Source organism: Capra hircus, chromosome 19, assembly GCF_001704415.2.
Source record: "Capra hircus breed San Clemente chromosome 19, ASM170441v1, whole genome shotgun sequence".
In the NCBI taxonomy this organism is placed as follows: domain Eukaryota; kingdom Metazoa; phylum Chordata; class Mammalia; order Artiodactyla; family Bovidae; genus Capra; species Capra hircus.
The window spans coordinates 37495906-37516297 of NC_030826.1; the positions used below are offsets into that span (position 1 = coordinate 37495906).

Genomic DNA, 20392 nt, shown 5'->3' on the forward strand with positions numbered 1-20392 from the left:
ACTACAAGTGCTGGTGGAAGGAGGGGGACGTCCAAAGCATAAGCTAACTTTTGTTCCCAAACTTTTTTCCTCCTGCTTGAGGCAGAGGAAAGGCGGAAGGGGGTCGGGAAGAGGCCCGACCGGATGGGGCTCTGGCGCCGGGGCTGACTTGGAGGAAGGGTGTCTCTGAATAAGGGGCCCCTGCTAGGGTGAAGGAGGTCCTTGGGAGACCCACCCTCAGCCTGGGAGGAAATGCAGCCCACTGTCCTGACATTTCCTCCTCCGTCCTTGGGTTTGGGTGAAGAAGGTCTGGAGTGTCTTGGTGCCTTACCTTCCTTCTCCCCAGCCTCTCAGGAACCTGCCCAGCCACTCAGAGCCTGACTGTCTTCCATCCCTTGGTGTCTCTTGGCCACCCCCTCCCAGGAACAGTGCTGTAAAAAGAAAAAAGGGGGATGTTAGAGAGAAAGGAGGAAATAAAGTCTTTGGAAAGCAGAGAGTTTTACAACAGCCACAGGTTTTATGGAAGCAATTCCGTAATAACCTTCTACCTGCTCAACTCCTTTCCGCCCCGCCTGCCACCAACCCCGTTTGGCCTCCTGGATACGCGCTCCCAAAGAGTCAGCCACCCCATGGCCTCCCATATTCCTGGTGGCTGGTAGCTGGTTAGAAATTCCTGGGATGTGATTGGGCAACTGACCTCTTTGTCTGTCCTTCTTTTCACCTCTGACAACCTGGAGGGAGGTTTGGGAGAAGATTTCGTTACTTTACAATTAAAATCCCCACTTGGAGGGTGTGGAAGCACTAAGGGTTGAACCCATGTTTGCAGATCGGATGCAGCTCCTTTTGGAGGCTGTTGTGTGTAAAGGGTGAAGGTTCTGGGGGATCTTGATTTCACCCGCTGGAACAAGTGTCCCTACCCCTCATTCTTTCCAACAGTGGGGCTGGACTCTGCTCCTGGGTCAGAGAAATAAACTCCAGGTGCCATGGGGACTTTCCTAATTTCATTGTACACAGCAGTGCTTTTGTGTGACCTCTACAGTTACCTGAGAGCTTTCACATTCAACTCATCTCTGACCACTGGTCAGAGACACACTTGCGCACAAGGAACTGTGCCTTCATCCCCGTGTCCATCACTACCATGAAATAAGCGTCACAGGATGTACACTCTCCCTGTGGTTTTTGGCTAAGAGACGCAGTAAAGGATTTCATGGTCAGACAGAAAAGTCACAAAATTTCACAATCTGCCCTGGGCTAATTTGAGGCATTTCCTTCACCTCTCAGAGAAATAGTTTTGAATGGAGTTGTAAAAGAATCCAGACTTAGGTCACACGTGTTTGTGGATATTTTGCTTGAATATAGTGAAGCTTCTGAATCAGCTAATGTTTTATAAGCCACAATTCGAGTACACAAATACTCAAGCTTTTGCCCTGTCTGTAAGTGTGTGATGGTTATAAAAATGTACACCCAAGCTTTGGGGTTATAGATCTTTTTATGTGAGCAGAGTTGCAAACCCGTATCATATACATATCTACATATGCACCATTAGATCTTATATACAAATGCCCAAGCACATATAGTATTAGAGTTGGGCAGATTTATTTATTGCATATTCTGTACACAGCATAGAGCACAGCACATTTGCACGCTAGTTTCCCCATATGGAAATATTGATGTGAAATATAGGTACAGGAAACACATCTATTCAAATACGCATGCATAGATTTCAGCTTAGCTTATTGATTAAAAAACTTTCCCCCTTTTCCACTTACTGTTTTTCCTTTTTGTTTTTCTCCTTGCTTTTATTTCCTTCCCTCTGTCTAGATTTTCTCTGTATCTCAGAGTGAAGGGCCCCTCTGAAACAGCCCTTAAACCACAGGCACTCACCGGCTGGTCCTGGCCAGGGTTGGCCTCTCATCTTCTCACCTCGGCCTCCTTCTTGGTTCTTGGCTGCTCTGGGCCCCACTGTGGGCAGAAGCTGCAGCTCTTCCCTGCCTGCCCTTCTCAGAACTATCAGCTACTGGCCTCAGCTGTGTTCAGGCACAGCTCTGGTGCAGGGAATGGCAAGAGGCTTCGAGAGGGTTTTCCTTCTTTCTCTTTAGGGTTGGGGGGAGGTGGGGAGCAGTTTGGTCTCTCAGGGCAGAGTGATCCCCACTCAAGCAACCCTCTATTAAGCAGCACTAGAAGCTGGGCTCCAGGGGCCACAATCCTATTTGCTTCTCTCCTTCATGGTGGGTATCATTGTCTGGGAGAGAAAACGAGGTTTTGGGGGGCGGTTCACAGGCCCTCAGAGCACCCAGACAAGGACTGAGAGGAAGCCTGAGCTGAAATTGAGTTCCAATTTGGAGCAGCAGTGCTTTCTAGAAAGCCTAGCTGAGTGGGACTTACTGCTTGGTGTATCTGGATACCCACTTGGAGGAGACGAGCTGGGGTGCAGACTCCAGGGCTTGAGTGCTGGTTCATTCTCTTCCCTCCAGAGTCACCTCTCCTGAGAAGATGACAAGACTTCCCAAACCTGTCACTTTGGAATTATTCCCACCCTCCAGCTTGTTTGTGAGCAAAAGCTAAGTTTTGGTCTCAGAAAAGAGGTCCGAGTCACCTCCTCACCCAGCACCCTGGAGCCACCAGGGGTTAGGGGCAACTCACAAGGCAGACAGCAGTCCACAAACCTGTCTGCTGGGACACCCCACCCTTGTAGGGCACAGGTCATGAGCCTGAATGTTCTTCTTCCTCAAACTTCTTCCCTAAACTAAGTGACTCTCTCAACTTCTCTCTTGTCACAAAGAGAGGCAACCGCAAAGCTAGAGACAGAATGGCAACCAGAAGGGCAGGAGCCCAGCGTCTGCACAGCCTGGGTCTTAAGAAAAGCCCAGTGCGCTGTAGCTTTGCCATAAATAAAAAAGTCCCTGGCCACAGCCCTCATGTCCTTTGGGCCCCTAATTTATATATTACAGAAAGTCATAGACTCAGCCCGCCATGCTTCATAACACCATTATTTATAGTAGGAGAGGAGTTTTTTCTTTTTTTTCCTGAAGAATATCTATATTACAGGTAAAGCCAACAGCAGACGGCATAGGCGTAGGTCTGGCAAATGGAGAACAGGTGCTTTTCCATAACTGTGATTCATTCGCCCGGTGCCCAGCTTTTTCGCTAGCGAGTCTGGGGAGCTCCCTCGACTTTCCCAAGCGTCCAAACGCTACTTGGAAGAATTTGCGTTGAGTTTCTGTTTTCCCACTTGGGTCCCATGGAAAAAGCAGATCTTCATTCTGTTTGGTTCCGGATCTGCTGGGTTGTCGCCCTCAGAGAGCTGGGATGGAAAAGGAGGGGGCCGACTGGGCGCCGGCATTGATCTTTAAAAAATCATTTTGAAATCGCCATAATGTGAAGAAATATGGCGCTTTGCCCTCGTATTTCACACATAATGACACGAGATGGCTTCATTTGGAAAGAAAAGCGGGCGGGAGTGTGTCTGTGCGTGTGTGGAGGTGATCCGCAGCCTTCTGCATGGCACAAGGGTGCATGGCCAAAAAGATAAAACCGCAAATTAGAATGGTCCCGCTTTTGTTAAAACGACAGGACTGGGACAGCCTGTCTTACAAGGGCCCAGGGTCGGAGAATGCTAAGAAAATCGGCCCCAGCCTGCCTGAAACCTGACCGAAGAGAAGCGGGTCTGTCCAGGGGCCGCCCCTCCCTGAGCGCCCACACCACCAGAAGCAACAGCCGCGAGGGCAGAAGCCGCAGGAGCGAGGGCTGGAGATGGGCCAGGAAGCCAGCCGGTGGCCCCGGGGGAGTCCCGGCGCAGGGCCGCTGAGTAGATACCAATCAAGTGGGCTATTTGGTAGCTCCTTGCAAGAGTCTGCAGGAGGAAAAGCGGCGGGAGAGCGGGAGACTGACCCCGCAGGTTCCGAGTCTATGCTTGTGCCCAATACAGCGTGTTTGGAAATCCTTCGGAGCGGGCAATGACGGAGAAGAGCGGTCAGGAGAGGAGAAAACTCCCGGACTCACCTCCTTACCCACTGGGTGGAAGGAGAGAGAACTCTGGACCCCTTCTCACAGCTCTGCCCTACTGACGCCTTAGGGAACTTCCCTTAACCCTTTCTCCCGTTCGGCTCCCCCATGGGCAATGTTAAGGGTCTGTTGTTCAGTGGAGGAAAGGAGAGATGGCTGTGCACCTCCCTTTCCTCTGACCAAGGCCAGAGAGGCCCAAGAAATTTAAAGGAGCTTTGACTAGTTGTACTAGACTCTTTCAGAGGCTCAACTTTCCAGGGCCTGCCTGATGAATCCCTTTATCCTCATATGGGCTCTAATTTCAAGACAGCTAGATTTTAGGGCAGGATCTTTGGACACTCAGGCACTTTCATTCCCTTCTCTCCTCCCTCAGCTACTGAGGGGTCAGGAGAAAGTCCCAGGCGTACAAACCTCCCAAACTAGTTACAGAGTCCCCTCCTATAAAACCCCAACTCTCCCCCATCCCCTTTCCTTCACCTCCAGTGGCTTGCTGCCGCGCTATTGTTTAATAAACATATTGCGTCAAGGGACTGAGAAGAGGAAACTAGGGCGGGCGGGGTGGAGTGGAGGTGTGTTAGTGAAGGGGCCGGGACCACCTCCTCTTTCTTTAATTATGCCCCGGGCCTCTCGGGTCGCTCCCCTGGCTGCAGCTCTCTCCTGTCCTGCGCTCCCTCTCGGACCCGCCTAGGGAGAGGGCTCCACAGCCAGCGTCCCTCCCGAGGCAGCCCGCTGCTTTCCCTCCGCCTCTCCTCCGCCCCCGCCGCCCCACGTCGAGAACTGCCCCCCTTCCTGCAAAAGCGGGGGGCGGGGCTGGGGGGCGGGCGGCCGGCAGCTTGGGCTGAGGTTACGTGGCCGCCGGAGCCCTGACGTGATAGCACATTGCATCAGCATAAAACAATCCATCCTCGATATGGAATGCGGTGCGGACGTATGACAGCGAGAGCGCAGCCCCCTCGCCCGATTGATTTATGTCGGAGCTGACGCTTTATCAGGCAGTCGGAAAAACTTTGACCAATCATTTTGCAAGGAGCGCTGAGCCGGGCTGCTCCACTGTACTTTGTTGGCTGAGAAGTTGAGCAGGGGGTGGGGGTGGGAGGGTGGGGGGCTGGGGGGGTCGCGTCCGAAAGCCCTCACACCGGTCCGGGTGCCACCTCTCCCTGCTTGAGCGCCGCGCGCGAGCGTTTCCCTTCCCCCTGCGAGCGCCCGGATAATGTCTGAGAATGTCCATTTCTGGGACGCTTAGCAGCTATTATGTCGACTCGATCATAAGTCACGAGAGTGAGGACGCGCCTCCAGCCAAGTTTCCTTCCGGCCAGTACGCGAGCCCCCGGCAGCCGGGCCACGCGGAGCACCTGGAGTTCCCCTCGTGCAGCTTCCAGCCCAAAGCGCCGGTGTTCGGCGCATCCTGGGCGCCGCTGAGCCCGCACGCGTCCGGAAGCCTGCCGTCCGTCTACCACCCCTACATCCAGCCCCAGGGCGTCCCGCCGGCCGAGAGCAGGTACCTCCGCACCTGGCTGGAGCCGGCGCCGCGCGGCGAAGCTGCTCCGGGGCAGGGCCAGGCGGCTGTGAAGGCGGAGCCGCTGCTGGGCGCGCCTGGGGAGCTGCTCAAGCAGGGCACGCCCGAGTACAGTTTGGAAACTTCGGCGGGCAGGGAGGCTGTCCTGTCTAATCAAAGACCCGGCTACGGGGACAATAAAATTTGCGAAGGAAGCGAGGACAAAGAGAGGCCGGATCAAAGTAAGTTATAAAAAGTGAGGAAATACCCAGGCCGAAGGCCAGGCGAGGGGGAGGGGAGGGGAGAGGCAATAAACTGCGGACAATGTGAAGGGAAACCGCGGCGGTGGCCAGAGAGCAGGCGAGGGCGGAGGGAAGACGGAGGAAGGAAGGGAGGCAGCTGGGTGCCCCAGAAAGGGAGACTGAGGCCGCCGGAGGCGCGCCGCCCCACTCCGTCAAGTCCAGCGGGAACCCGGGGCTCAGGGACCAGCTCGCCTCTCTCTCGGTCTCCCTTCCCCCACGCCCCCGGAGGCCCGGGCCGAAAGCCCGGGAAGAGGCCGACAGCCGCCGGCTGGGAGAGAAGCTGGCGGGGACGGGGAGGCAGCCGGCGAGGCCGAGAGCCCTCGCGGGCCAGGGCGGGAGCGCGCCGGGAAGCCGGGCCCTGCACGGCTGGCAGGGCTCCCCGCGCCACGCGCACACCGTAAAAGCCGGCCAAGGGGAAGTGGGAGGGGGCTCATTAGGATTTTATTTGCGATGCAACAGCTTGGCGGAGGATTGTTCCTAGCAGATCTCGCTCAGTAGCCGCTCAGGGTCCGCAGCCGGCGCCGGGAGGGGCGGGGGAAGCCCAGGACCCGGAGACTGAGCCCCCTCCCGGGATGCGCCGGCCCCTCCCCAGGAGCCTTCCCTCCGGTCGCCCCCTCCCCTCCTTGGGCATCCTCGCCCGGGTTGCCGCTTCCTTTCCTGCGGTTCCCGCTGTTCTCCGCAGGGCTCCCTAGCCCCAGCCGGAGCTATCCGCCTCGCGGGGAGTCGAGGAATCGCTTCCGAACTTCAGGGCCGACCCGCGGCGTGGAGAAAGATCCCGAAAGGACCCTGGGGAGAGGAAGGGTGGGGGCAAGAGAGGCTTGCGGAGAGGCGGAGAACTTTATCCTCGGAAGGTAGTTTATCACCGTCTCCCACCCCTCCAAAGGCACCCCGTCCAGGAACCCCAGTCGGACTAATTTCCAGGAGATGCTGCTCCTTAAGGAGATCAGAAAGTGTCTCGGATTTTTCGTTTTTTAAGGCTAAGAAGGGCAAGTTGGTCGGAGCTCTTAGGCCCCAAACAATAACCTGCAGGCTGGTGGGGACAAGTCCTCACCCCTTACTCTTTTTCAAAAGAATAAGGGTCAGAATTTTAGTCTCTGCTTGCCCTACCGGATTTCCCACCAACAGAGTGGCCCAAGGGTCCTTTGGGGGTTTATTGCCTGCTGGAGAGAAGAGAGCTGCCCTACTCCCTCAGGTCACCCCTTCCAACCTGCCAGGTGGGATCACAAGAGCTGACATTTGGGTAACACGGCTCTTCCCAAAGCCTCCCTACTCACACCCAAGCAGACCCCCCACCCCAGGCCCCCAAACTCTGCCTGCAAAGTCCATTATTGCAAGGCAGCAGTTTGGCTAGGATCAATTATTAACAGTTTTTTTTTTCCTCTTTCATATTTAATGTGACTGCGGGTCACATCCCAGGCAATCACATTAAGGAAATAGCACTGCAAATTGGTAAGACAGGGTACTTAGTGTAGGATGAACCAGATTATTATTACTTAAAAAAAAATTCAGTGCTTTTCATTTGAGATGAAGGAATCTAGCAGAGGGTGGCTGCTATTTTTAATTAACTCTGCTTTATTTAGCAACTTTTCTGAGTTCAGGGGTAAGGAGAAGAGAAGCCTGTATATATTTTGTTTCCTGTTTATCCCCCACTTCCCCTCAATCTCCCCTTTCTCTGTTCCCTCTCACCGGGTGAAGCCAGTTGGATTTAGGTGTGCTGTGATGGACCTCTGTTACCCCCACATGATCCATGGCTCCCCACCTTGGGACTGGAGCAATCTTGCGTCCCAATTTCCCTGAACTTGCTTTAACCAAACTGCGAGATGAGCAGGAGCGGAAACAGAGACTATTGCAACCATAAGTTATCTGTGAGCCCCCAGCGCTCTCTTGTCCACAGGCTGGAGGTGATAAATGGTTGTAATTGGGTTGCATGTGAATTGGAGTGTGCTGAATGTTTGCGTCTCTAAATGCAAACCATATTTGTGGTGCGTGGTGTTGAGGGGGGGGTGGCGAGCTATCACATAGATACATATGCCTGCTGCCATGTGGCCAAGAGACCCAAGCTTGTGATTAAGACAGGAGGGTGCACTGGACTGGAGGGCCAGGAGGTCCCTCAGTTTGGCTGGGCAGAAGCCACTCTCCTCTCCCCTAGCTCAGTCTTTCTCTTACCTCTCAGACTTAGAGCCATTACTCCTCAGTCAGCCAGCCACCTCTAGTCTTGTAGAGCTGGTGGGGGAGGGGGCTTCAGCCAGGCTGGGCTCTGACCCAAATCCTAACCAGTTCTGACCCAAGCCGAGAAAGAGACTGAGAGTGCGCCTGGGACAGGCAAAGCTTTGGAAGTTGTGGGATGCCTGGCACAGGTTTGGCTCTATCCTGTCCCCAAATCTCTCGCCTGGAGGTATCTATAGCAACTCCTGGCCCATCTCTGAGACCCTTTCTGGGAGCTGAAGGCCCAGGTGGCCCTTTCTCTAATGCAAAATGGGGAGTAGAGACCAAAGGGGCACCCTCTTGGAAGATGAACACAGGGGCTTTCACCCCCTTTCCTTTCTTTGATTCTATCGCTGCTTCTCTTTCAGCCAACCCCTCCGCCAACTGGCTGCACGCTCGCTCTTCCCGGAAAAAGCGCTGTCCCTACACCAAATACCAGACGCTGGAGCTAGAGAAGGAGTTTCTGTTCAATATGTACCTCACCAGGGACCGTAGGCACGAAGTGGCCAGACTCCTCAATCTGAGTGAGAGACAAGTCAAAATCTGGTTTCAGAACCGGCGGATGAAAATGAAGAAAATGAATAAGGAACAGGGCAAAGAGTAAAGATTCCCCTAGCCCGCCCCACCCCTTCTCCATCTCACACTTATTTATGGTGATGGCTGCAGAGCCAAGTGCTGTCTGGGATGTATTCAGGTGAATGGGGAAGGGATCTTTCTCTTCAAAGTCCTTTGCTGTATCTAGAGGCTCTCTCCTCTCCTTTGCCCTCACCTGTCCTTCTCTTCTCCCTGGGTCTCAGGAGGAGTTTTTATTGATTTAGAAGGTAGATGTAGTTGATTCCTAAGAAGGTGATGGGCCACAAGGAAAGACAACCCTTAGTAGAGTCCCTAGTAACCCTCCTAATTTTTCTGGGCAACCCCAGTTCCTCACTTCCAGCCTGCCTGTTCCTTCCCACACACCTATCCCAGAGTCACCCGGGGACACTCCAACTTCACACAGCCCAACAGACGCCCGCCTGCATAAAGCCTGGAGCCCACAGTAACAATGGGGAAAGCCCACAGTCAACACTCAAAGTGACACCCCAAGTGCCATCACACCCCACATCTGGCAGAATAGCCCCTAGACGATCAGAAAAGTCCAGGGTCTACCCCTAATGCAATACACACCAAGAAGATGTCTCGAGACACATTCCTGAATGAGGCGCTGCAGTTCAAGGGGCCCAGCGTCACAGCATCACCCCCATGGACTCCTTAACTGTCCCCAGGCATGGACTCAAGGCCAAACGGGATAAACTCAGTTCCCCAGCTGGTGGGCTAGAAAGGGCAAGGAAAGGCAGTGGTGGTCTTATGAGAGTCTCTTAGGTTTTATGAAAGTAGTCCACATACACACGTTTTGCTGCAGGAAATGTTTAATTCTGCATGTTTTCCTATCCTTCCAACAAAAGGAGGTCAGATCGTGGGTCATAAGCCTTGACAATGTCATCCTCCTGTTCATCTGTGCCCTGCTTGACAGAGACTGTGGCCTCTCTTGCTTGACACCGGCCCTGCTGCATTCTTCTGCATCCTCCCCAGCTCTGAAATCAACTCTGTTCGGCCAGGCCAGTCCACCTTGCACCAGCGAGTCAAGTCGCCCCTGTAGAACACCCCCCCCCCCATCCTCTGCTAGCTGTACTCCTCCTTAGGCGGGAAAGCAGGTCAGGAGAACCCGATGGAGAATTTATTGTGCATCGATTCCTGGGCTCCTCTCCAGAGCAAGTCGTGGAGGACAGGGAGGAGCAAAAACTCTGGGCTTGCGGAGCTTGACTTATTCCTCCAGTCCTGCCCAGTCCGACCCCTGCGGAGGAGCCTCGGGCTTGGCAGCTGCTGCTTCAGCGCACAAGCGCTGAGACCCGCCTGGATGGCGACCTGCGCGCGCACGCTGCTGGGTAGCAGTCCCGCTTGCTAAGGAAAGAGGCCGAAATCGCACCTAAGCATTAGACTAGGGTTTACTCTCTGCTTCCTTTCCTCCCCCTGCTTCCCCACCTTTACAACCCCCCCTCAATTCATAGACTCTGGCTCCTGCTTCTCCCGGCCCTGCAAGGGGACATTCCAGTAGAACTTTTTTTGCTTCGTCGGTGGCAGTCGTGAAATTGTGCTGTGTTTTGTGATTTCTTTGGGGGTGATTGTCTCGCCTGTTTTCAGTTGTCGCTTACAAGGGAGGGTTGTGGGTGGGAGTGGGGAGGGTGAAGGGCTTAGAGCTCTGATTGTTTTGGAAGAAAAAGAAACAAGAAAAAGAACAAAAAATATATATCACTCTAGACAACAAGCCTCTCGTGTGTCATTCTGTGTTGGCTCTCCTCACCTGACCAGAAGTAGAGGTGCTAGTTCCAAGAGGGTGGCTTGGAAAAAAGAGAAAGTGCTGTGCCCAAGAGATTTCTCCTTAGACTTTGTAGGGTGGGTTTCCTGCAGGAGCTGAGAGCTGGTCTGGACCCAGCACCTCTGCTTAAACTGAGAAGAACCTTCCAACAGGAGGGCTGGGAGACTGGAGGGGAAGAAAAGGAAAGAAAGATTAGAGATGGGATCTGGGTCTGCAGGGAGCAATGAGACCTTCTTAAGTTATGCTGGAGACTTCCTCACCACCTCCAGAACCAGAGGAAAGGCAAGGTTGCCCTGCCATGCCTGGAAGCAGGTCCTCAGCTGGCTGAGAAAGGCACCTTGGTTTGGCCACTTTAAAATGTCATGCAAGTGAAGAGAGCAGTAACTTCTTTCTGCTATTCCCTGCTGCGGAGGGACAGGATGCAAATAGAGGCCTCCACAAGGCCAGGCTCTCCTTTCTTCCACCCCTCAAAAAGAGTGAACCCCAGGTTTCCAACCCCCACCTGGAGTCTGAGGCTCCAACCTGAACCTCGGGGTAGCAGCCTTGGTGTGGTGCGGGTGGAGTTTGTTGGGAGTGGGGCCTGGGGAGGCAGCTCCTGCAGGCTGGGAGAGAAGGTTGTGTGTCGAACAGAAATGGTTGAGGCAGGCGGGGCGGGCCGGGGCGGGCCGGGGCGGGGGGGGGCGGAATCCCTTCCCCAATCGGACCCCAAAACTAAATTCGGTTTCAAAAGGCACCTTTCTGTCCCTCTCAGACTGCGGCGTCCACCACCAAAGCCTCAGATGAGGAGCTATGTTGTCAGCCGCCAGGCGGTTCTCATCCAGGCGCTGGGATTCCGCTTCTGCCGGGCTGGCTCTTGGGCGCCGGACTCCTGCCGGAGCCTCCCACCGGGCCCACCCAACGGCGCTGCAGTCCGCGGAGGCCCTGAGGTTGGGATAGAGGTGGGGACAAAGCCTGGCCCTTGTGAAACCGGCCTGGAAGCGAAAAGGTCAGGCCTACCCCTCTCCAGCGAACGCAAGATTGGAGACAGCCGGAGGCAGGAGAACGCGAATCTCCCGGTTCGCCGGGGCCCCAACCCGCCTCCTCATCCGAGGGTTCCAGTCGGTATATCAAGTGAATCTGCCTTTAGAGCTTGCGTAGACTAGGCTCCCTCCCCATCCTGGGCTCCCAGGAGCCAGCCTGAGCTGAGACGGAGCTGAGAAGGCCAGATTCCGCCAAAAGGAAACGCAAAAAGTGAGGCAGGAACTGAACGGAGTGCTGCCGGGTAGGGGGGCGAGGGCGCCCCGGGAAGCCTCCGGCGGCGGCGTCTGGGTCCCCAGGCCCGGGTGGCTTCTTTAAAGACAAACAAAGGCGAAGATGCAGAGGCTCGGAAGCCGGAGATGGGGAAATCTGCTGTAATAAAAGAGAGAGATTCAGAGAGGGGGACCGGGAGAGTGCGAGCCAGAGAGAAGCCGGGAGAGGAATTCAATGCCGTGTGCGCAGCAATAAAAGAATATGACCGCTATAAAAGTTTATAGCGTATAAATTTCTGAAGGTTAAGAAACTAAACAGCAGCAAAGCAAACAGTGAGGGGAAACTTTCCGGAGCTGAGAGAGCCACAGCTGGGCCTGGGCTCCGGGCCTGGCGGGCGAATGGGTGGGCCTGGCTCGGCCGCCCCCACCCGCACCCGCCCGGAGCGCGGGGCGCGAGGTTTCGGGGGCCCCCGGGGGCAAAGAGGGGCGAGGAGGGAGGGGCGAGGGAAGAACACTTTGTTGTCACAAACGCTTCACAGAACGCAGTTGAGACTCTAGTCTTTGTTCTTCGTAAGCGCCCCCCCCCAATCGGGCGTCATAAAGAGAAGCCCCCTGCACACGCGCGCGGGCACACACACACACACACACACACACACGCAGGTCCGGCGGGGCCAGACGTCTGGGCGCGAGCAGCCTCTTGATCCTTTTAGTCTTGTCCTACCCTCTCGGGCCTCCTCTCCCCCCACAGAAAGCCCAATTGTTTTCCCTCAGAATTTGAAACAATCGTGTTGGGTTTGAAAAGTGTTCGGCTCCCCCTTTTAGGGGCCATACAAGGCGCACTGCTCGGCCGTCTCCGCGCGAAATTAAGGGCTTGAGGTGGGGGGCGAGAGAGAGAAAAGCTGACTTATTTTTCCCTTCCCACCCTCTCTCTCTTTTTGTTCCTCTCTTTTTAAAATCTCTAACTTAACTGCACAATTTCATGAACCATTTCCTGATTTCCGACGCCTTCCCCTTCGCACGCTCTCATTTTCCTCCCCTTGTAGGCTAATATTGAAAGTTTCTCGGGGTTGTTGGCGCAGTGGCTGGCTCTCGGAGAGGCAGGAGGGAGCGGTGGCGGCGGCGCCTTTCCTGAAAATGGCCGCTAGATGGCATCCTTGCTCCACGTGAAAAATCCCCGGTGCGGCGGCTTCGGGCGCCGGTGGCTGCACCTCGCACCTCGATCGGCCCTGAAATCTATGAATTGAGCGCTACCAAAAGTCATGAATTATTTGCCCAGAATAAAAATAGGGTTCATTATGGCCGTTTCCCCCATTTTATAGATTTCAGATACAGTGATGTTGATTGACCTCCTCTCCTCAAATGATCATTTTTTTTTAAATTTCCCCCATAAGGAGGGCTCAGGGCTTCTCACCCAGTTTCTATGTTCCGTGGGACAACAAATGCATGAAAATGGGGAATAATAGTAATTATAGAACCAGTGAATCCAAATAAAAGAGGAGGACTGGTTCAGAAAAATGAGATTTTCCGGGATGGGGACGAGAAGAATCCCTGCGGATGCGGGTGAGCAGGTCAGGTGAGAGGGCGAGCGGGCAGAAGCGGGTCGGATGGAGAGGAAGCCGCCCTAGGCTGCTGCAAGATCGGCAGGAGAGGGAACCGGGTGAGCCAGGCCGGGTTGGGGGTAGGGGCACTCTAGAGGGAACGGATCCGTGGCTTTGGCGGGGATTCGGAGGTGCCCAGAGCCGGCGGTACGGCTCAGCAAGGACCGAGGCTCTAGAGCCTTTGTATGTGGCCGGGGCTGGGCGGGGCGGCGCCGGGCGATACAGGCTGGGGCAGGGGCTCCCCAGGACGGCGAGGTGCAAAAGGCTCGGGTATTTCCTGAGTAGTTCTGGGCCAAGTTGGGCCGCCAGAAAAGAGTGCGTTTTCTGCATGGCTGTGGGGATAGGCGCAGTGCAGGAAGCAGGGGCTCGGTTCTCCCCGGGTCCGGTGGTTTCCAGGTGAGAGCTCCGGCTTCGTGCGCCCTGGCCCCGGCCCCAGACAGACCTGGAGAGCACCGGTCCCTTCTCAAGTTAGCACCTGGAGGCCTGCACTCCAGGCGTTTTTCGTTCGGTGACCCGCGCGCTGTCAGCCCCTGCCCATAGCCCCTTAGATTCCAAATCTCCCGTTTCCTCCCCACCCGGCCCGGCCCGATCCTTGCTCCCCATTTCGGACAAACCTGCGCGAGAAATAGGTGCCCCCCTTCTCCTTAAAATTAGCCACTCTGCAGCCTCACCTCTCCTCCCCCTGGACCGGTGCGAAGCGGAAAGCGGAGTTTCTCAACTTGAGTTTCTCTAATAAATCTGCGCTCCGTTGGGTGTTTATAAATTATCTCCTCGCTCTTTCTTGTTTTTTCTTATAATAGAAACATTTTCCTTCCATCAGGAATTTCTGGCACGGTGTAGGGATGATTTAGAACAAGCCATTGAATTTCTATCTCACCGGTGAGTCCTCAAATCATGACCATAAAATCCCCTGCACTTGATAAAAATGTTCGCTTCGGCAACAACTTAACTCTGCCTCCCGCTGCCTCACCACCCCATCAGCCTGGCGCTAAACATTCAAGACCCTGGTTTGCTCCTCTCCTTTTCTCTTTCTCCCTTTCCCTATCAGCCCCTCTCCAGTCTTCAGATTCGATTTTGAAGGATCAAGTGGCCCCATTGGTACCTTCCCCTTAGAAGAGGTAATGGGTTTCATTTTTACAAAGGGGAGGATGAGTGGAACCCCCCAAAACACCCCTCCAAAAGCAAGCCACTCTCTCATGAATAAACAATAGACAATGTATTTGTAAAGCCTCCACCTTTGTTGCTAGAAAATGTCTTTCTCTCTGTCTCCCTTCCTTCCTTCTTTCCTTTCCTTGGACAGGGAGCCTCTTCAGGAAGCCATTGGTTCGGATCCTCAGTTTGGGGCCTTCTAAAGCTTGGCCACCACTGTCACTAGGCCCAGTAGGCCAGCAAAGGCAACTGGCAACACAGGGTGGCATCCAGTCAGCTGGGTTCTGCACTCTGTGTTTCAGGCCCTAGGTCCTTAGGTCTCGAGGGAGAGCCAGCTTTAACTAGAGGCGCCCAAGGGGAAAAGAGAGGACATGGGGGACTCTGGCCTTGCTGCATCCAAATCCCTCCACCCCGAGGTCAGGTGAGGCAGTGACAGTGGCTGAAAGGACAGTGAAGGCTAAAAGGTGCCCCTCCCCACACACCCTCTGCAGTCACTGCTCAGGGCAGAGGAAGGAAGGCACAGGACTTCGGGCACCAAGGCCAGACTCCAGGGCGGCAGCCTCAGTTGCTCTCCCCTCCCTCTGATGTGCTGATGGGCCTGGTGGTGCCCTCTCACCTAGTGCTGATGTGGAAGGCATAGTGAACTGGCCTGACTGAAGGGTGGGAGCCAGTTGGGCTTGGTTACTGGGTCCCAAGGCCTGGGGTAGGACTAGGGCAGCCCAGCTGGTACTATCCTGCGGGTTGCATCAGGCCCCTCTCCCATCACACAGAGTTGGTCTCCTAAAGGCTTGCTTACTGGGCCCCAGTGCCTTCAAGAGACCCTCTCCTCATTCTAGCACCCTCTTCCCAGGCCAACCAAGGCTGTGTTCAACTGCAGAATGAGTTGCAGGGTGAGCTTTGTTCAGGATTTCTCCACTGCCCACTAACACTAGAAAGTTTCAGCTCTTCCTCCGGATGCCTCCTCAGGACCTCCTGGATCCCTTCTCCAAAGAAAAACCTTGTTTAATGAAGGAAAGTTGGTGAGTGGCCTGGGTGGGGCTACTTTGGGGGCTCCAGAGAGGGAATGAGGGCACGTGCTCCCACAGCTGAAGGAGGCGGAAAATCTCAGAAAAGTCACCGTTTGCGCCGAAAAAAAAAAACCCTCATAATCATTCTCATTTCGGCTTTGTCACCCCCACCGTGCTGCAGTCGGGCGGCGGGGGCGATCGAAGCTGCAGTTTTATAGCTGTAGAGGAAAGAACTCGTAAAATGCTAACAGCTTTTATGCGCTGCGGCATAAACAACAACAGACTCGGCTTTATTGCGTTTTATAGTTTGTTAAAGAGTTTACAGCCGTTTTTTGGGGGCCGGTTACCCAGCCAATTCCCTCCACACGATAGTTAAACCTTTATCAATAATAAGGAAATTGATCATTAAAGCTTTAAATATGACTACCTCGTTTGTTTGAAAATATGTTTAGGAGAGGAAGCTGTATGATTTGATAACTTGTATTAAAATACCAATTACATTTATAGGACCTTTTAAAACTCGGCGCAATTAAACCGTGTTCTTTTACATTTTTCCGAAGCGACCCTGACATTTAAAAAGACTCCAACTGCCTCGTTAAAATCGCGAAATTAACAGCGTGCCTACGCCTGGCGCGCTGTGTATGTGTGTGCGTGTTTTTTTCCGTGACTCCCCCACATCAGTCTTTGGGGGTGGTCTGCGAAGGTATTTGATTTGTTGTGAGGCAAGAGATATCTCATTAATGTAGGTAGTTAAACAGATTTAATCCGTATTCATTCTCTCTCCCCCCCCCTCCTTCCCCCCTCTCTCCCCCTCTCCCCCTCTCTCTCCCTGGGTGTTTTTTTTTTTTTTTCTTCCCCTCCTTTTTTTTTTTTCCGCTCTCTCCTCACTCCCTGGCGCTCTCTGCTCTCGCTCTCTCTCTCGCTCGCTCTCTCTCGCTCTCACCCTCGCTCTGCGTTCTGTCCGGGAGGAGTACGGAGAAGCCAATAGGATGCGGGGTCTCTAATGGATGCAAATGATCATGAAAAGACAGTGCAAAATATGAAACAACTCATTTGCAGGGAAGTAAATCACCGAAAACTGTTTATGAACTGGCATCCCTTCTTCGAAATGTAAAGCGAGGACCTCTTTAAGTGGCGGTATATTTTTGTGTGGGGGGTGGGGGGTGGGGGGAGGGCGAGCGAGCCGCGGCTGCCATGCAAGCCTAGACTTTTGGAGGCTTTGCTGTCCTTTTCTATTCCTGGAAATCACAAAAAGTGTGGTGGCTTCGAGATCTTCTTCGCCTTTTCTTTCTTTTCTTTCCCCCCACCTCCTCCCTTCCCGTCTCCTTTCCTGGCGAGGGTGACTAGGAGCCGGCGAATCCGCGTTTTTTTCTCTCTCTCTCCCTCCCTTTCCCCCTCCCCACCCCCTCCCCAACAGCCCCCAACTACAGCCGCCGCCGCCGCCGCCGCCTCAAAATTCAATAAAATGAGCTCTTATTTCGTCAACTCACTGTTCTCCAAATACAAAACCGGGGAGTCCCTGCGCCCCAATTATTATGACTGCGGCTTCGCCCAGGACCTGGGCGGCCGACCCACCGTGGTGTACGGTCCCAGCAGCGGCGGTAGCTTCCAGCACCCGTCGCAAATCCAGGAGTTCTACCACGGGCCGTCTTCGCTGTCCACGGCTCCCTACCAGCAGAACCCGTGCGCTGTGGCGTGCCACGGGGACCCGGGCAACTTCTACGGCTACGACCCGCTGCAGCGGCAGAGCCTGTTTGGTGCGCAGGATCCAGACCTGGTGCAGTACGCCGACTGCAAGCTCGCCGCCGCCAGCGGCCTGGGAGAGGAGGCCGAGGGGTCCGAGCAGAGCCCGTCGCCCACACAGCTCTTCCCCTGGATGCGCCCGCAAGGTGAGCTCGCGTCGGGGGCCGGCGAGGGGCGGGGGAGGAAGGGAGACCCGGGGCCCAGGACGGGCAGGGGGCCGGGCAGGCCGGGCAGCCGTGTCCCCAGCTCCTGGAAGACGTGCTCGCTCCGTTTCAGATAGCCTCCCCCTTCTTTCCTTCCTTCCTCCCTTTTCTTCCTTTTCTTCTTTTTGTTTCCCTTGAAGGAGGTCGCTAAGCGACATTTCCTGAATCCATAAACCCCTCACCCTGCCTGACTTTTCTTCTTCCCCTCCTTTTTTCCCCTTTTACTGTTTTATGGGGGGTAGTGGAGAAAGGGTGGCGGGAGTGGGGGCGCTCAACTTTTGCACTTCTCAATTGCTTTATAGTTTAATTACCCTGAAGAAACTTTTCTTCTGGGGCAGAGGCTCTGGGGGCTTTTCAAGGTGGGTCCATTCGTCCCCATCTCGGCTTTTTTTATTCTTATTTTTCCCCCTCCTTCACATCCTTCCTTCTAAAGTTTATGGCACTTTTAATAGATTCAACCACCCCCGCCCAACTCTCTGGAGCTGCTTACCAGGGGAGGGGGGACCCCTTTCTGGCTCCCTTAGATTCAGTGGTGTCTGATCCCCCTCACCCCCCCTCCACTGACCGCGGCCTCCCAGCGCCCCCGCCCCTGCGCGGGGTAGAAGGTCCCCTGCCCTTATTATACTGGTCTCCTAGGCTGGTTCACGAATCTTCCAACCTTCTCCGTCTCTGCCCCCTCCCCCACCCTCCCCTCCCCTCTGTCTCGCCCTTTCCCCTATTCCCAGCAGCCGCCGGACGCAGGCGAGGCCGACAGACCTACAGCCGCTACCAGACCCTGGAACTGGAGAAGGAGTTCCTATTTAATCCCTATCTGACTCGCAAGCGGCGGATCGAGGTATCGCATGCACTGGGACTGACAGAGAGACAGGTCAAAATTTGGTTCCAGAACCGGAGGATGAAGTGGAAAAAAGAGAACAACAAAGACAAGTTCCCCAGCAGCAAATGCGAGCAGGAGGAGCTGGAGAAACAGAAGCTGGAGCGGGCCCCGGAGGCGGCGGACGAGGGCGACGCGCAGAAAGGCGATAAGAAGTAGGCTCCAGCTGGGACTGCCAGGGCCGCGGCCGCCCTGCGGCCGCCCGTCCCCCGACCGCGCCACCGTCGCCCGCCCCCGCCCGAGAGAGCTCTGGCCCCGCGAGCGGGGCCCGGAGCCTGGCCTCCCACCGCAGCGTCCCCGCCGCGCCAGTCCCCGCTAGTGGTAGTATCTCGTAATAGCTTCTGTGTGTGAGCTACCGTGGATCTCCTTCCCTTCTCTTGGGGGCCAGGGGGAAAGAAAAGGATTTTAAGCATGGACTCCCTCGCCCTGCGAGGGTAAGCGGCTGCGGCCTGGCTGAGCACCCCCCCATGCCCCCGCCCCGTGTAAAAAGCCTCCTTGTGCAATGGTCTTTTTTTCCTTTGAACGTGCTTCTTTGTAATGACCGAGGTACCGATTTCTGCTAAGTTCTCCCAACAACATGAAACTGCCTATTCACGCCGTAATTCTTTCTGTCTCCCTCCCTCTCTTTTCTCTCTTTCTCTCTCTCTCTCTCTCTCTCGCCTCGTCCTCATTTCCCCTCTCACCCCCCCCTCCCCGCTGTCCTTCCTAGCTCGCTGGCTTTCTCTCTGGCTTCTCTCTTTTCCTCCAACCCCCACCCCCCCGCGCCCGCCGCTTTGGTTTGACAATTTCGTCTTAAGTGTTTCTCAAAAGAGGTTACTTTAGTTAGCATGCGCGCTGTGGGCAATTGTTAAAAGTGTTCTTAGGTTTACTGTGAAGAGAATGTATCCTGTATCCGTGAATTGCTTTATTGGGGGGAGGGAGGGCTAATTATATATTTTGTTGTTCCTCTATACTTTGTTCTGTTGTCTGCGCCTGAAAAGGGCGGAAGAGTTACAATAAAGTTTACAAGCGAGAACCCGAGACTGGCCCGACCCGCGCTCCTCATTTGCTCCCAGCGCCTTGCAGATTTGCGGGGGGAGCCGATCTACCGGCTTTAGCGCCCGCCAGGCCCGGCCGCGCAGAGGAGGGGGCGGAGGCTGGAGGCAGGTGGTGCAGTCCCTTGGCCCAGGGGCGCAGGGGGTGAGGGAGGCGGCTGCGCGCGATTGGAGGAAAGAGAAACGAGGGAGGGGAGCCGAGAGAAACCCCCTCCCTTCGCGTTCCGAGGCTGAGGGCCCGGGAGACCCTCGCGCCCAGGCCACGCTGGAGAGATGCGCCTGGACTGTTGACTTTGTCCCACCCCCCCTCGCACCTCCCCCTTTGTTTTTGCGTGTTCTTTCTTGTGTGTGAGTGTGTGTGTGTGTGTGTGTGTGTGTGTGTGTGCAGGGGTAGAGGTTCAGTACCGAGCTGCTAAACTGGCTTATATTTTGATTTTTCTCGTACTCTGGTCGGGGGAGAAGGAGAAGGGAGATGCTCTTCCCTGCCTCTCCCTTTCTGGGACTTGGCTACCTTCGCCCAGCGCCGAGTGGTGACTCGCCGCCTTCCTTTTCTCGCTCTGCTTCTCCAGCAGCCACGCTCGACTGAGGCATCCGCCTCCCATAACCAGAGCAGCATACCGGGCCACCCTCCTCCCTTCCTTTCTCTTCCCACCCACCCCACCTTCTTCCTTTTTTTATTTTCAAACCGTTTTTTTTTTTTTAAGCGATCAGAAACTGCAGCATCCAACGCCCCTGGGGCTGGATCCCGCACCGCTGGGAGCACCCAGGAAACCTCGCTGCATCTCTGCCCGTTCTGTCTGGGCCGCACACAGAGAAAGCGTGAGGCCAGGCTCACCTCGCGCCTCACCTCAGGAGAAACGGACCAAGTCCGGACCAAGTTTCCCCAAAGGGCCAGCCATGCTGAATCGCTCCAGATTAATAAAGACCTGGCCTGCCCGCCCCCACCCACCGGTTGTGTGCAATCCCTGCGTTTGTTTCTGGCTGGGTAACGGGCTGGGGAGGATGGGGCGGGGGTGGGTGACAACTCGGATCCCTCTCAGGTTATTTGTTTTCCCTTCCACTCAATCCCTTCCTCCCCCAAATCTCGCCTGCAAGCTGCCTCCAGCCCACGGGAGTCGACAGCGGCCCTGGAGCCCCCCAGCCCCAATCCATAGGGCCTGGCTTTCCCATTCATTATTGATCATATTTTATAAATCCAACGCCACACAATTTTTTC

At 55.1% G+C, this 20392-nt stretch overlaps 2 protein-coding genes across 4 annotated transcripts; both read left to right on the plus strand.

Annotated features, from left to right (window-relative positions):
- On the plus strand, positions 5088-20115 carry HOXB9 (homeobox B9). 2 transcript variants are annotated; one of them, XM_018064929.1, is made up of 2 exons: positions 5088-5721; positions 19881-20115. In XM_018064929.1, the coding sequence occupies exons 1-2, from the start codon at positions 5205-5207 to the stop codon at positions 19997-19999; spliced, it is 636 nt and encodes a 211-aa protein (XP_017920418.1). In that variant the 5' UTR covers positions 5088-5204; the 3' UTR covers positions 20000-20115. The 2 variants fall into 2 exon arrangements, with proteins under 2 accessions (XP_017920418.1, XP_005694333.2); XM_005694276.3 differs by lacking the exon at positions 19881-20115 and adding an exon at positions 8355-10112.
- Positions 16211-19277, plus strand: HOXB8 (homeobox B8). Of its 2 annotated transcripts, none has more exons than XM_018064931.1 (2): positions 16211-17211; positions 17997-19277. In XM_018064931.1, the coding sequence occupies exons 1-2, from the start codon at positions 16788-16790 to the stop codon at positions 18299-18301; spliced, it is 729 nt and encodes a 242-aa protein (XP_017920420.1). In that variant the 5' UTR covers positions 16211-16787; the 3' UTR covers positions 18302-19277. The 2 variants fall into 2 exon arrangements, with proteins under 2 accessions (XP_017920420.1, XP_017920419.1); XM_018064930.1 differs by having other exon boundaries at positions 17994-19162.